Consider the following 17061-nt stretch of genomic DNA (forward strand, 5'->3'; position numbering starts at 1 on the left):
CACCTTCTCCATTTCTCACACCATATCCGTAACCCCCATGAACTCCGTCAAAACCATCCATACTCCTTCCCACATGTCCATTTAGGTCTCCTCCTACCACAACAACTTCCTCATCTTTCACGTTTTCCATCAGCTGCTCTATCGCACACCAGAACTTGTCCTTCTCTTCATCGCTCCGACCAACCTGCGGAGCATATCCCGAGATGACGTTCACCAAGAGCTTTCCAATCATCATTTTCACCATCATCAACCTATCACTCACTCTAGTCACACTCACCACACTGTCTACAAACTCCTCAGAAAACAGGACACCAACACCATTCACGCCCTCCAGGCACCCTTGCCACACAAACTTGTATTTCTGTCCCTGCCTACCCTTCACCATTCTCACACCACTTCCCTTCCATCTCGCCTCTTGCACACAACATATGTCCACTCTTCTTCTGACCAATACTTCCACCACTTCTCCTGATCTCCCTGTCATTGTCCCTACATTCCATGTCCCAAACCTCAGAAACCGATCTCCACTTCGGGCTGTACCCTGCCCACATGTAGTTGTAATTGTCATGGTTCTCTTTTTGAGGCAATGTTTTTTATGGCCGGATGCCCTTCCTGACGCCAACCCTCTTAGTCGCCTCCTACGACACGCAGGGATACGGCGTACCTATTCTTATCCAGGGTACACACTGGGAAACGTTTAAAACATGGAAATCATTGAGCATTATATAATAGCATTGAGTTATAGCATTGTGACCACATGGAAGGTACGGAAGCAGGTATCATACAGAGCTTCATTGTCGATGCAGTATGTTTCGTCGGTGTTTTCTACCAGTTGGTGTACCGACAGTGTAGCATTATAGCATTGAGTTATAGGGCAAAGCATTATATTTCAAAAAAAAAGTTGTCTGTGACTTATAACAAAACTAGGTGGATGAGCTTGTTAGGCGACAAGAACAAGGATATTAGCTTTTTCTTCAGGTCCAAATCCAGATCCGACCTATTAATCGGATACAAAACGTAAACTGTTCAGCCTGGTGTAGGTATGCTCTCTACCGAGTGCCGTTCTCGTTAGAAATGCAATGTAAAAATGCCTGTGAAAGATTTACCACCAGATGCAAATAATTCAACGGCAAAACCAGCATACTTGCTTAACATTTTTATTTGAATGCGCGAGTGATCTTTGAAGAAGGAAAAAGATAAACATAATTAACAAGAGAAGGAGGAAGAAGGAGACAAAATGCATCAAGCCAACTCCTCATCGCCTTCATCTTCAAAATCTCCTTCATCTTCCGCTGTGGCATCCTGGTACTGCTGGTACTCGGAAACGAGGTCGTTCATGTTGCTCTCTGCCTCGGTGAACTCCATCTCATCCATGCCCTCGCCCGTGTACCAGTGAAGGAAGGCCTTGCGCCGGAACATGGCGGTGAACTGCTCCGAAATGCGTTTAAACAGTTCCTGGATGGCCGTGCTGTTCCCAATGAAAGTGGAGGACATCTTGAGACCACGAGGTGGGATGTCACACACTGCGGTCTTTACATTGTTTGGGATCCACTCCACAAAGTAGCTGCTGTTCTTGTTCTGGACATTCAACATCTGCTCATCCACTTCCTTCATCGACATTCGGCCACGGAAAATGGCTGCCACAGTGAGGTAGCGGCCGTGACGTGGGTCACAAGCAGCCATCATGTTTTTAGAGTCAAACATCTGCTGTGTGAGCTCAGGAACAGTGAGTGCCCGGTACTGCTGACTACCACGAGCCGTAAGTGGGGCAAAGCCGGGCATGAAGAAGTGGAGCCGTGGGAAGGGAACCATGTTGACGGCCAACTTCCGCAGGTCAGCATTGAGCTGTCCAGGGAAACGCAGACATGTGGTCACTCCACTCATGGTAGCAGACACTAGGTGGTTGAGGTCCCCGTAAGTGGGGGTTGTCAGCTTGAGGGTACGGAAGCAGATATCATACAGAGCTTCATTGTCGATGCAGTATGTTTCGTCGGTGTTTTCTACCAGTTGGTGTACCGACAGTGTAGCATTGTAAGGCTCCACCACAGTGTCACTGACTTTAGGTGAGGGCACCACACTGAAGGTGTTCATGATACGGTCGGGGTACTCTTCACGGATCTTGCTGATGAGGAGCGTACCCATGCCAGACCCCGTACCACCCCCCAGAGAGTGAGTCAGCTGAAAGCCCTGCAGGCAGTCGCAGCTTTCAGCCTCCTTCCGCACCACATCCAGCACAGAGTCCACCAGCTCCGCACCCTCAGTGTAGTGACCCTTGGCCCAGTTATTTCCTGCACCACTCTGACCTGAACAAGCAAAGAAAAAGAAATTAAAGACAAGTGTCATGGCACTGCACTTTCTTGGCGAATTTCAATAAATACCTCACTTTGAAAGGGGGAATTCTGACAGCTCACACAAGTGTCAAATTGACATTGAAACAATCAATATTTGAGTGGTGGTTACTTACAAGCTTCATAGCACAAATTAATTGTTAGCTCAGTTGCTCACTGTCAGCCAACCTAATTTGTAATAACAACACGTGCAAATATGCCATTTCATCAAACATTACATCTTCAAAGTACACCCACACGAGAGTGTTCATTGTTGGGAAAAATTCCAGGGGCATCGAAAAGGCCCCTTTATAAAAGGGTATGTACCATAGCTTGTAGAAATTGCCAAACAATAGAAAATAAGGGACATTCAAAAAAAAATCTCGCAGGCATGCTGGACTACCCTTGTGTTCTTAAGGCCTCAGTCACACCGGATCGTACGATTTCTGGATCGTGCGATTGATGGCAATCTGGCCGAGGTACGACCAATCGTCAATGTTTGCTACGCTCTCCATTTGCGATCGCAAACAGCGATTGGTCTTAGGGGTCATCGTACGATTGGTGGGACGCGTGGTTGTGCGATCACCAACGATTGGAGAAGATCGATTGCAAGATCAATCGTAGGTAATCGTGCGAATAGTGGTGGCGATCAGCGACCAATTGTACGGTCAATCGTGGCGACTTGCGACCGCTCGGACAATCAATCGCGGCGACCTGCGAACGCTCGCAGGCTCGATCGTGAGGTTGAACGCCAGGTGGCACCGCCAATCGTCAGGTGGCAGGACCAGTAGCACGACCAATCGTGCGACTACTTGACCTGCGATTATGCACGACTGGTGGTGCGTCCATGCACGACTGGTGGTACGACCATGTAAGACCTGTCTGCGACCTCTTACGATTTGGAATCGCAGGTCAGAAGTTTTGAACATGACCATCGACCTTGCTGCGACTGATTTTGCTCTGGCGATCACCCACGACCTCTGCGACCTCTGCGACCAGTCGCGCGCTCTTTCTACGATTTGCCCGCGATTCACAAAATTTTCGGTCGCAGCTGGCTGGTCCACGCATGGCTGGCGGACTTCCTCTCTAGTGGCCCTGTGGTCAACGTGTGGCCCTGAATGGGTTTCTCTCATCCCCCCTTCCTGTTCAGGCTGGAGTTCCCCAAGGCAGTGTTCTGGGCCCTGTGCTTTTTCTGGTCTTCATCAATGATCTCTCTGACTCTCTTGAAAATCCTCTCCATCTCTTTGCTGATGACTCCACTCTCTGCCGCTCCATTCCTCATCCCTCAGATCGGCAGTCTGCAGCCTCCTCACTCTCTGCAGACCTGGACAAAATCACAGACTGGGCAAACAAGTGGAACATGTCTTTCAATCCTGACAAATCTCACACTCTTACGATGTCTCTCCGAAAAGACCGACTGGACAACCCTCCCATCCACTTTATGAATAATCCTCTCCAAGAAGTTCTGTCACTCAAGCTTTTGGGTCTCACTATCTGCCATGATCTTTCCTGGGAAACCCACATTTCTAATCTGGCCTCCAAAGCCAGTCGCCGACTGGGCATCCTCCGTCGTGTGAAGTCCTTCCTTGGCACACCTGAGCTCCTCACCACATACAAGGCTTTCATCCGCAGCTCAATGGAATACTGCTCTCCCCTCTGGGCTGGTGCTCCTGCCTCACACCTAGCTCGTCTTCACGCTGTTGAAACCAAAGCGTTCAGAATCATTGGAATCTCCCGCGATGAAGCCAACTCCAAGGGCCTCTCACTCACTCACCGCAGGCAGGTAGGTGGTCTTTCCGTCTTCTACCGACTCCTCTCTGGCCTTGCCCCCCCAGCTCTCTCTGGGCTCTGTCCCGCAAATATTCCTACAGGTCGCACAAGATCTGCCTGCAACCCTCTTATGGTTAAACTGCCAAAATCTAGGCTCTCTGCTCACCTTCACTCTTTCATTCCCCTTTTTCCCCGCCTCTGGAATAAACTCCCCCACTCCCTTCAATCCCACTCCTCCCTCCTTGTCTTTAAAACAGCTGTTCACCACCATCTCTTATCTTCCCCCATCTCCCTGCACTCAAATGTTGTTGTGTTTGTGTGCTTCCCCTTCTCTCCCCATCTTGTCTTCCACTCCCTCTTTTTATATATTTTGTTTGTCTGGTTGATTTGTTTGTGAAGTAAATGTTAGCTCTTTCACGTGCCTCGATTCAGTATACAAAAAAAAAAAAAAAAAAAAAAGCCCAGGTCGTAACCTGGTCGCAGGCCCGGTGTGACTGGGGCTTAAGAGGACCCAAGTAATGCTCTAGAAAAGTTCATATAAATGGGCACCCTATATCTGGCAAATAAAATACATTTACTTCAAGCAGCTGTTTGAATCAAAATTGGCACCCCCTTTACATTAACTTTCTGGTAGAGTTTCTGGTTTTGTTGGGTGGAGGTGGTGGCGTTTTGGTGGAGCCATAACCAAATTGAAGTCAAGTCGTTCCCTGATCATAAACTGAAATTTGTAGACAGACAAAGTCAACCAATTAATTTAACCCTACGTTTCGCTTCACTTGCACGGGGTAATAGACAGTCCCTGGTTTGAGAACGAGTTAGTCCTGGACCCTATTTCTCAAAGCGGAATGAACGAACACACACCCACTGACACACAGACACACACCCCCCCTAACTTGACTCGGAATCAAGGCACAGATCGAGTCTCACCCCAGCAATTGCTGCACAACTTGTTAACAAGTGTCGCCTGCCACGCTGACACGTTGTCTCTGCCCTGCTCATCAACAATTAGGAGGTTTGCAGTCAGGAATATTAAATTTAACTGAAGAAGCACGCTAACCTTATGACATGACACTGACGTCATGTACATAAATTATACCAACACATCACCTCCCAACTAGGAGGCATCCGTGTGGAAGTCAAGTCTTTGCGGACTGAGATTAAAGCTCTTTGGTCACAAATAGACAAAGGCAGAGATGTCAATCTGGGTTTTGCCCTCATTATGGGCCTTATGAGGCCTGCCTTTTTTCTAATAAAAAAGGTAAAATATCAAACATTTAAACAGCCTTGGACATGCACCTTGACCCCACGGCCAAGGCACACCGTCTATCAAGACTGTCCCATTGGCATACACATGCACCTCAACCCAAAGGCTGAACACATGGTCAATCAAAACATGCATCCTGACCCCAAAGGGCCAGAATGCATGGTCATACAATTGGACCCCTCCTCCAAAGGAGTGAGTCCCCACAACTTCAACACCATGCCGTCACGACGAGGGCTTATTTTTCTCTCATCAGGACAACATACTGCAAATTGTTTATTTGTGACCAACCGAAGCCGTTAATATACACAGGTTGAACCCCCTAACTTGACTAGGAAGCAAGGCACAGATTGAGTCTCACCCCAGCAATTGCTGCACAACCTGTTAACAACAAGTGTCGGTACAATTGATGTACATGACGTCAGTGTCATGTCATAAGGTCAGTGTGCTTCTTTAGTTAAAGAAAAACAAAAAACAATTATATATATGTACAGTCACGTGAAAAAGTAAGTACACCCCATGCAAAGTTTTGACTTTTCAACATATTTCAACATACAGCTATTTGATCTTCATTTTAACAATATTGATAGATAAAGGTTATATAATATAACAAATATCATGAAACATTTACATTTTGTAGTCCATTGTATAATTTAAATAAACATAAATGCAAATTTCGCACGTGGAAAAAGTAAGTACACCCTTGGTTCTCATAGGTGGTATTGCCCCCATTTGGCAGAAACAACCTCGAGTAGGCGTTTCTTATAACTGTCTCCCAGTCTCTGACATCGACTGGGAGAAATGTTTGCCCACTCCTCCATGCAGAATTCTTTCAGCTGTGCCATGTTTGAGGGGTTTCTTGCATGCACAGCTCGTTTCAAATCCCCCCACAACATCTCGATGGGATTTAGATCCGGCCTTTGACTTGGCCATTCCAGAACCCTCCATTTCTTTCTTTTCAGCCATTCCTTGGTGGATTTACTGGTAAGTTTAGGGTCATTGTCATGTTGCAAGGTCCACCTTCGGTTGAGCTTCAACTCTCCGACAGATGGCCTCACATTAACCTCAAGCACCCTCTGGTACAATGAAGAATTCATAGTGGATTCTATGATGGTGAGCTGCCCAGGCCCTGACGCAGCAAAGCTGCCCCAAACCATAATATTTCCACCACCATGCTTTGCAGTTGGTATCAGGTTCTTGTGGTCAATTGCTGTCTTTGGTTTTCGCCAAACATGTCTTCTGGTACTGTGGCCAAATAGCTCTACCTTTGACTCATCTGTCCAGAGCACATTGTTCCAGAAGTGCTGGTCTTTGCCTAGGTGTTCATTGGCAAACTTTAGTCTTGCCCTGATGTTCTTTCTGGACAGCAAAGGTTTCCTCCTGGCACGCCTCCCATGTAGATCAAATTTGTGCAGCCTCTTTCTAATGGTAGACTCGTGCACGTTGACATCAACAGTGGCAAGAGCTACCTGTAGGTCCCGTGATGACATTCTGGGGTTCTTAGAGACCTCTTTCAGTATCTTGCGGTCTATTCTCGGGCTGAACTTGCTGGGGCGGCCTGGCCTCAACAAGTTGGCAGTTGTTTGGAATCTTCTCCACTTGTAGATGATCTTCTTGACAGTCGAATGATTGATTTCAAATTGTTTGGAGATCTTTTTACATCCCTTCCCAGACTCGTAGGCATCTATAACCTTCTTTCTGAAGGCCTCAGAGAGCTCTTTTGATCTAGGCATGGTGTCGCCGCATACTTCAACAAGAAAGAGCAAACCAAACTAAATGTCTGAGGTTTAAATAAGACAGGTTCCTCCAAGATCCTCTCTCATGATGTTCTAATCATTTGCACCTGAACTGGTGCACCTGATTCTAATTTTAGGTATTTGAAGTAGTGATAAATGTAGGGGTGTACTTACTTTTTCCACATGTGAAATTTGCATTTATGTTTATTTAAATTATACAATGGACTACAAAATGTAAATGTTTCATGATATTTGTCATATTATATCACCTTTATCTATCAATATTGTTGAAATGAAGATCAAATAGCTGTATGTTGAAATATGTTGAAAAAGTCAAAACTTTACATGGGGTGTACTTACTTTTTCATGTGACTGCACACACACACACACACACACACACACACACACACACACACACACACACACACACACACACACACACACACACACACACACACACACACACACACACACACACACACACACACACACACACACACACACACACACACACACACACACACAGAGCTTGAAATATGGTCATTTTTGAAATTTGTATGAAGGAAATTTAAAAATTGTATTTCAAAACAAATTATCACAAGAAAGTGAAGTACATAACATGCCATTTATTTGTGGAAAAGAACATCGAGGAGATGCGCACCATTTCGTCCGACACATTCCTCCAATCTTGGACGCCAATTATTCATGACGTTCTGCAACATGGCCACATCAATATCATTGATTTCGCGTCTGACGTTTTCCTTAAGTTCATGAAGAGTTTGTGGACGGTTAACATACACTTTATCCTTTAGATATAAATAATCACATGTAGTCAAATCGGGTGACCTCGCTGGCCATGGAATATCGCCGTTTTTGGAAATGACATGCTTTGGAAAGAGCGCCCTTACATTATTCATGGACACTCTGGTGGTGTGGGAGGTTGCACCGTATTGCTGAAGCCACGTCATTGGGTCGCTTCTGCAAAACTAATTCAGTAAAAAAGAAAAATAATAAAAATGCATGCTATGTACTTCAATATCATGAAGGAATTTATTTTGAAATACAATTTTTTATTTCCTTCACACGAATTTCAAAAATGACCATATTTCTGGCTCACCCTGTATATATACATATACATACATATTAATATTATATTAATCATATTAATAAGTAAAAACAATGTAAATAGTCATTAAGGATAATTAAAAACAATGTAGTAAAGTTATTGTGAAAGTAAATATACTGCATGTACATATGGACATAAAACAGCACAAAGGCTCTTAAACAAATCAAAATGTACATCAATCAGGCAGTCATACCCATTCAAACAGAAAGTTGTCTGTAATTGCATGCCATCTGAACTATTAGCACTACCACATCCTTAATGCCCCAAATTATTCCCACCTTTTGGGGTCAGCTAGGAAATGCTTACAGAGCAAGTATTTCACGGACCGGCTGGTGATGCCTGATGTTCGACCAAACAGGACAAGTGTCAGCGATCGCTCATCTCTTGGTGAAGGACACAGTGGTATATTTAGCTTGCAACCAATGTTAGCAGATGGGACACAAGACAATACACACCAAGCCTCATCGTACATACGAAACACCAGGGTGACAGTTTAAAGCTAGGCCATCATGGCGACTCCAAGTAGACAGCTCAAACACATGTATGCATAAGCTCCATGCTCTCTGTGAGCTCTCTAGTCAACAGCAAAATTCCAAATACCAAAGTTTTAGCACTCAATATTACCATAAATAATTAATTTACCATGTCAATGCACTTCAATGAAACATGTAACAGAGGTGGAATATCAACAACACTTCAAAAGGCGATGCAGTACAGACTCACACAAGCACTACAAAGCAGACAAAACAAGTAAAGGCACGCTAGAATAACGTCGCTTCGTTTAAAGGTTGCACACCTCCACCTGCACCATCTCATCGTCTGAAAGATGCATAAAGTCTGCACAAATGAAATCCCTGAACCTACAAATTACCAGGAACGTATCCCCACCATATAATCACTTATGGCAGCGATATGCTCCGACCTCCTCAATGAGACTAGATTTCTGGATTAAAAACAACGTACACAAACATGCATTTATTAAAGCAACTTCGGCATTTGTACCGCCTCCTCCACCAAATAGCTGCTCGCTCGAGCAAACTTGTACAGAATCGCTCGAAAAGGATGGTCTTCTTACAAACTACTCACCGAATATAAAGTTGTCGGGCCTGAAGATCTGACTAAAAGGACCAGAGCGCACAGAGTCCATGGTGCCCGGCTCAAGGTCCACCAGCACCGCACGTGGAACGTATTTCCCTGCTACAAGGTTCAACAAAGGTGTGAAACAAGCAAATTAAATATCTCTCACCCAATTTTCAAGCAAACAGCAAAGCGATGTTCCACATTAAATGCTAAATTCGATTTGTACAAAGACTTTTAGGTTTGAAACTTCTTACTCCAACTATGGGTTAACACCCGATTGGTATTATTTTATGAGGTTTCCAGGAACGCAACCCCCACGTAAAAGTGGTAGATGTGGTTATCCCATATTATTTACCTTTTATTGTTGGTCTTTCACAAGATTGGCTTAATGGTTCGAGCGTCCACTACAAATCTGGGATGTCAGATGTTCGAACATCAACCAAGTCACACGCAAGATTTAAAATGGCATGTGCTGCTTCCTTGCTCGACCTTCGTCATTTAAAACGATAGAGCACGGACAAACCACAAGATGGAGACAGTTGCACGGGCATGATGTGATGAAAGACCTCATTGTGGATTGAAGTTCCGAGGAAGGGAAGCCCTCCACTCCGGCCTAGCTCCCCCAGCTGTCCTCCAAATATTCCTGCAGGTCGCACAAGATCTGCCAGCAACCCTCTTATGGTGAAACTGCCAAAATCTAGGCTCTCTGCTCACCTTCACTCCTTCATTCCTCTTTTCTCCCGCCTCTGGAACAAACTCCCTCACTCTCTTCAATCCCACTCCTCCCTCCAGGTCTTTACAACAGCTGTTCACCACCATCTCTTATCTTCCCCCATCCAAAACCTTGATCTTTTCTACCCCCGTTAAAACACCTCAAATCCACCTCTTCCAATCTCTGACTTCACTCCTGAAATTCCGAGTAGTATTCATTTGCTTTATACCGTGTACCCCACTCCTGCCCTCTCTCTTCCACAGATATACCGCTGTCTCTGTTCTCTACTGTTGCTTGTGTGCCTCCCTCTTTGCCCCTCATCTCCCATTCCCTTTATTATATGTTTTGTGTGTCCCTTTGTATTTTTGTGTTCGATGCGTTTGCTCTTACACGAGCCTCGACTCTGTATTAAACAAGCGTGACGCCTAGGTCCCCCGTCGGGGAAGTGATGTGAGTTGACAAAGTGGAACACGCAGAAAACATGCTATGATACGATATTTCGCTCACAAGGGTCAGACATATATGGAGGTGGCCATCTTGGATTTTGACGTGGCAACCCAATTTTCAATAGCGTTCTTGCTTGTGCCTAGATACACCTACACACCAGAAGGTACTTCGCTTATTTTTCAAGATATTTCGCTCACAAGGTTCAGACATATATATGGTGGCGGCCGTCCTGGATTTTGACGTGGCGACCCACTTTACAATAGCGGTCTTCCTTATGCCGAGATACACCCACACACCAAATTAGAAGTTGGTACTTCGCTTATCTTTCAAGATATTCTTCTCACAAGATTCAGACATACATGGCGGCGGCCATCTTGGATTTTGACATGGCGACCTAATTTTCAATAGCGTTCTTCCTTATGGCGAGATACACCCACACACCAAATTAGAAGTTGGTACTTCGCTTATTTTTCAAGATATTTCACTCACAAGGTTCAGACATATATATGGTGGCGGCCATCTTGGATTTTGACGTGGCGACCCAATTTTCAATAGCATTCTTCCATATGGCGAGATACACCCACACACCAAATTAGAAGTTGGTACTTCGCTTATTTTTCAAGATATTCATCTCACAAGGTTTGGACATACATCGTGGTGGCCATCTTGGATTTTGACGTAGCGACCCAATAGATACACCCACACACCAGATTAGAAGTTGGTACTTCGCTTATTTTTCAAGATATGCAGGTTACAAGGTTCAGACATACATGGCATCAGACATACATGGCGGCGGCCATCTTGGATTTTGACGTGGGTTGCACCCAGACACCAAATTCGAATGCGGTCCTTCGCTTACGCACGCACGCACGGGAAAGCCATAGTCCCCCTTTCGCTCCGCTGAGCGACGGGGGACAAAAATAAATAAGGGAATTTGCAGTGTTATTAGATGGGAATTTTCATGAATTTATTTTTAATGCAGCTCTACCTTCACAGGAATTACAAGCAAATTTGTCCACCTGTGACGAACGATGTCAACGATTCCGGATCAAACCTTACTCACCACCCAAGCCCAATATGGTGCCGCAATTCATTGAAACTGCGAGAACCACCCACATTTATAAGGTTCCAAGTATTTACCAGCGCATTTATGGAGGTGTTAGAGATTGTCATCCAAGGACCATTTCATTTAAAATAGAGTCAGATCACATTAACCTGCTTTCTGTGAAACAGACACTCAACTACAACATGGAACGAGTATACCTACCATCTCAAAACACCCACAGGTCCAAAGGTCAAAAAATCAGGGGCATTGAAACATTTACGTTTTGCACTTGAATTCCCAACGACCACAGGTGACCACTTGATATTACATCATCAAACAAGCCACTTGAGGTTACGAGGGGATGGTAGAGGATGGTAGAGGATGGTAGAGGATGGCGTACACACCAGCAGCCTCGTTGTAGTAGACGTTGATCCTTTCCAGTTGCAGATCACTGTCGCCATTGAACGATCCAGTGGGGTCAATGCCATGCTCATCGCTGATAACCTCCCAGAACTGTGCCAAGAACAGCAATAGCTTATTAAACAAGAAAAAAAATACCTATGTATAAAATATTTTACAACTCATTGCAAAGAAGCCGTAAATCACAAAATTGATAAACATCATTTGAAACCAAAAAAATAATAATTTAATTTCAACTTGCCCAATCAACTCCACATGCTATAAAACCACTGACAGGCCCAATTACTTGAACCATCTCGTGGGGTCGGCCCACAGCAGGTAGATTGGCCGAAGGCTGACAAACCAATTGGCCAGGCTCGACTTTCAAGTAAAGGAGATTCGAGCAGGAATTTGTAGTTTGTCCAATATGCCATCGGCATCAACATGCCTACCACCCTGACATCTTTTACAGCCAAAAAGTAATGCTCGCAGATGGGATGTCAGACTTTAACATCTGAGGGACAGGCGGCATATCACTCAACCTGCCTGGAAGCACCAATCAGAGCATCGTCATTTTATAATAAGGCTGTGAGTCAAAACAAACAAATAGGTCAAGAGTCAAGTGTGCTTCCTCTGCACCAACCTGCTCGACCCAATAAAATGTTATTAAATGAGCTTAAAGTGACAACTTGATACATATTGTCAAAAACAATCTCCTATCATAGTTTTATATAATTATCAATTGCGTATCAAGCCAAATGCAGTACAAAAACAAGATCAATCGGAGATTGCAGACCCATGCCAGGATGCATTTGTGTTTTTTAAGGCTTTTGTTTTAAAACAAATATGGCGGCCGAAACATGTGACCGATGGCGTTTTGTTTTTTTCCTCTACCAATTTATCCTTTAATGACGCTCAAGAAATTTCATCTTGATCGGATGAAGTTTTGTACTTGTCGAATTATGACGTCATAATGGAGGCACCTATGACATCATCATTAACATGTTATTCCCCATGGAGAGTTCTTTACAATGAGCCATGTCTCAATTTTTTTCTATGCAGCGCTTTCGGAGATATAGAGGTGCAACTTCTTTCGGTTTTTTACAAGATGGCACCCATACCATGTGACAGTTGCCTATGACGTCATAATCATTAAAAATTATACAGGAGGAGGTCCTTTGGGGCATGTCCTACCATAGGTGCATGAAATAAAGTCAAGTCAACTAATAAATTGAACTGATGTGGTGTGGTGTGGACAGCACAGGCCTGATGGGCCAAATGGCCAAGCTCCTTGCAACAAGCCATCCCAACCCCTAACTCATGGCCTAAAATAGTAGGCCTTGCGTAGGTAGAGACCTCTCATCCAAGTGGTAACTCCGCTGGTTTGATCTGACGGTCTCGAGCCAGGTGTGAACAGTCAAGACGCAAAAGTGGTAAGATAGACAATTCCCAGAAGGACTCTACCGAGTGCCGTTCGAGTTTAAATTTTATTTTATTCCCTTTCAAAAAGCAGTAATTTATTCACACAAGGGCAGCAAAAGGGCAGCAAGGGCAGCAAAAGGGCAGCAAGGGTAGCAAGGGTAGCAAGGGCAGCAAAAGGGCAGCAATGGCAGCAAAATGGCAGCAAGGGCAGCAAAAGGGCGGCAAGGGTAGCAAGGGCAGCAATGGCAGCAAAAGGGCAGCAAGGGCAGCAAAAGGGCAGCAAGGGTAGCAAGGGCAGCAAGGGCAGCAAGGGCAGCAAAAGGGCAGCAAGGGCAGCAATGGCAGCAAAAGGGCAGCAAGGGCAGCAAAAGGGCAGCAAGGGTAGCAAGGGCAGCAAGGGCAGCAAGGGCAGCAAGGGCAGCAAAAGGGCAGCAAGGGCAGGAAAAGGGCAGCAAGGGTAGCAAGGGCAGCAAGGGCAGCAAAAGGGCAGCAAGGGCAGCAATGGCAGCAAAAGGGCAGCAAGGGCAGCAAAAGGGCAGCAAGGGTAGCAAGGGCAGCAAGGGCAGCAAGGGCAGCAAGGGCAGCAAGGGCAGCAATGGCAGCAAAAGGGCAGCAAGGGCAGCAAGGGCAGCAAAAGGGCAGCAAGGGCAGCAAGGGCAGCAAGGGCAGCAAAAGCCAATTGATCAAACAGAAATGGCTTTATTCCCAGAGCTAATAAAACGTTGCACAGCAACGAGGTAGCGGTTGCTACAATAAACAAAACCCTGGTGAGGACTCCAACGGAGCTCAGCAACACCAAGGAGTTTACCAAAAGGGTACTTCACCTTTACCACAGGATGGTAATATATATGGTAAGCCTGGTGTTGGCTTAGCGGTTAGGGTGCCGGCTTGGGATCCTAGGATGTCGCTGCGACGCTTTCGGCCCACCGCTTATCAAAATTCCAGTCGAAACCCATTACCTGGACCTGGAGCAATCACCTTCCTCTTGAGCATTCCATGTGTAAAATACCTCGACCATGATTCTGTCCTCACATTTTCACCACAAACATGCCATGCCATGCCCAGTGCCCACCCGCCGCTTCTCACTGTGCAGGCCACTGACACCCCCTTATTACTCCCCTACCCAGAGGGGACAATAGGTTTACCCTGCGTCCGGCTGCGATTATGATACGTTACAGAACATGTTCGTGTTTCTGGCCTCATTGGGTGGAGGATCATGGTTGGGGTAACGTCGGTAGGCCAAGTCATGGACGAGGACTTGTTACAACAATTTGATCCGTCTATCTCAGGTGTACAGGGAAGAGGACAGTTAGTTTGAACACGTATACAAAATAGAACTCACATCGTTCATTTGTGACGATTCATCGTCGCTTTATTGCACAACAAAACGTTTTAACCGCAAATGAATAATCAACATGTTGTAGGTCAACCTATCGAAAGTATGTCAATACAAATACAAGTAGCGTGAGTGCAGCATCGGTACTTAAAGACAAACCTTGTCTTACAAAATTGCGATTTCATGCTACCCCGTAATTTAAATTTTTACGATATTCTGTTAATCAGAAAGTTCTTACCCAATCCCCAATCATCCCTCCTCCCCTCAAACCCGAACACCAACCTCCCCCCCTCCCCACCCCCCTCTTCCCCGCTCCTCTCCTCTCGTCCCAACCACCAACAACCCCGTCCCTCTCGTCCCAACCACCAACCACCCCTCTCGTCCCAACCACCAACAACAACCCCGTCCCTCTCGTCCCAACCACCAACCACCCCTCTCGTCCCAACCACCAACAACAACCCCTCTCGTCCCAACCACCAACAACAACCCCTCTCGTCCCAACCACCAACAACCCCGTCCCTCTCGTCCCAACCACCAACCACCCCTCTCGTCCCAACCACCAACAACAACCCCGTCCCTCTCGTCCCAACCACCAACAACAACCCCGTCCCTCTCGTCCCAACCACCAACCACCCCCCTCTCGTCCCAACCACCAACAACAACCCCTCTCGTCCCAACCACCAACAACCAAGTGCACCTTTCCACCCGACCACCAGACCACCTCCTCCACCCCCCCATATCACTTTCGACCCGACCTCCAACCCTCACACCATAAATTCCCCCTCCCCGTCACGGACTCGACCATCAACCCTGCCGCCCCCACCATTGCGACCCGACCATAAACACCTCCCCTCCCCACAACGTTGCGGATCCGACCATAAACCCCTCCCCTCCCCACAACGTTGCGGATCCGACCATAAACCCCTCCCCCCCCCACCTCCTCCACCCCCCCCATATCACTTTCGACCCGACCTCCAACCCTCACACCATAAATTCCCCCTCCCCGTCACGGACTCGACCATCAACCCTGCCGCCCCCACCATTGCGACCCGACCATAAACACCTCCCCTCCCCCCAACGTTGCGGATCCGACCATAAACCCCTCCCCCCCCCCCCACCTCCCCACCCTTGCGACCAGACCATAAACACCTCCCCTCCCCCCACCCTTGCGGACCCGACCATAAACCCCTACCTTCCCCTCACCTCCCCACCCTTGCGGACCCGACCATAAACCCCTCCCTTCCCCCCACCTCCCAACCCTTGCGGACCCGACCATAAAGCCCTCCCTCCCCCCCACCTCCCCACCCTTGCGGACCCGACCATAAACCCCTCCCCCCCCCCACCTCCCCACCCTTGCGGACCCGACCATAAAGCCCTCCCTCCCCCCCACCTCCCCACCCTTGCGGACCCGACCATAAAGCCCTCCCTCCCCCCCACCTCCCCACCCTTGCGGACCCGACCATAAACCCCTCCCCCCCCCACCTCCCCACCCTTGCGGACCCGACCATAAACCCCTCCCCCCCCCCCCCCCCCCACCTCCCCACCCTTGCGACCAGACCATAAACACCTCATTTTCGCGCGCATCCTCAAAACAACCCCTCTCGTTCAATCAAAATGAACAATTTAAACAAGGGGAGTTTTTAATGAAAACGGCACCAAACATCGCATCTGAGAAGAGCGTAAATTGGAGTACAAGGTGAAACATTTCAAATGACAATATTAATGTCGACATAAGCGTAAGATCATTTACATTTCAAAACTCACCTCAGATTTTAACTCAAGATATGACAAAGACCGATAAAGGCGCAAACGCAGTAATCGACCAAATAATTAACATGTTAACCTAAGACCATTTCCCGCGTAAAAAATATATTTAACATCGAAAACATTCACAATCACCGATCGATCACCGACACGCTTATATATATATATATATACAGTATATATATTCACCTTGGCGCCGATCTGGTTCCCGCACTGACCGGCCTGCAGATGCACGATTTCCCTCATGATTGACAAGATCTCCACAAAAATAAAAACAAAATTAGAAAACCGTAAAATATAAAAACACCCGCGCACGAACTACGCGCCGGTCACGGGACTTTATTGGCTCGGTCGAGGTGTGCTGGAGACCATCCCACCCGTTGCCCCGACAACCGCACCGCTCAGCCAATGGTGTGACAGTATAAAGTTGAGGCGTCATAATTATGGGATGGAAATCTAGAAATACTCAGTACGCATGCGCAGGTTTCCTCTCACCTTTCTTTTCTATCATCTACTTTCTCTTGTACATGTTTAAACATGCTTAACACAATCGTTGTCTCGAAGACTTCGTTATTATTATTATTATTATTATTGCCAAATGATACTAATATTATTATTGTCGTTAATATTATTTAT

The 17061-nt window shown here is 46.4% G+C and overlaps 1 protein-coding gene across 1 annotated transcript; it reads right to left on the reverse strand.

Annotated features, from left to right (window-relative positions):
- Positions 1-1143: 1143 nt before the first annotated feature.
- Positions 1144-16780, reverse strand: LOC144888636 (tubulin beta-4B chain-like). The gene is made up of 4 exons (XM_078767252.1): positions 16615-16780; positions 11909-12017; positions 9307-9417; positions 1144-2303 (listed from the first exon to the last, which is right to left on the reverse strand). Exons 1-4 carry the CDS (start codon positions 16669-16671, stop codon positions 1243-1245), a joined length of 1338 nt encoding a protein of 445 aa, XP_078623378.1. The 5' UTR covers positions 16672-16780; the 3' UTR covers positions 1144-1242.
- Between the last annotated feature and the right edge of the window lie 281 nt (positions 16781-17061).

This window comes from Myxine glutinosa, chromosome 13, assembly GCF_964187855.1.
Source record: "Myxine glutinosa chromosome 13, kmMyxGlut1.1, whole genome shotgun sequence".
Taxonomy (NCBI): Eukaryota; Metazoa; Chordata; class Myxini; order Myxiniformes; family Myxinidae; genus Myxine; species Myxine glutinosa.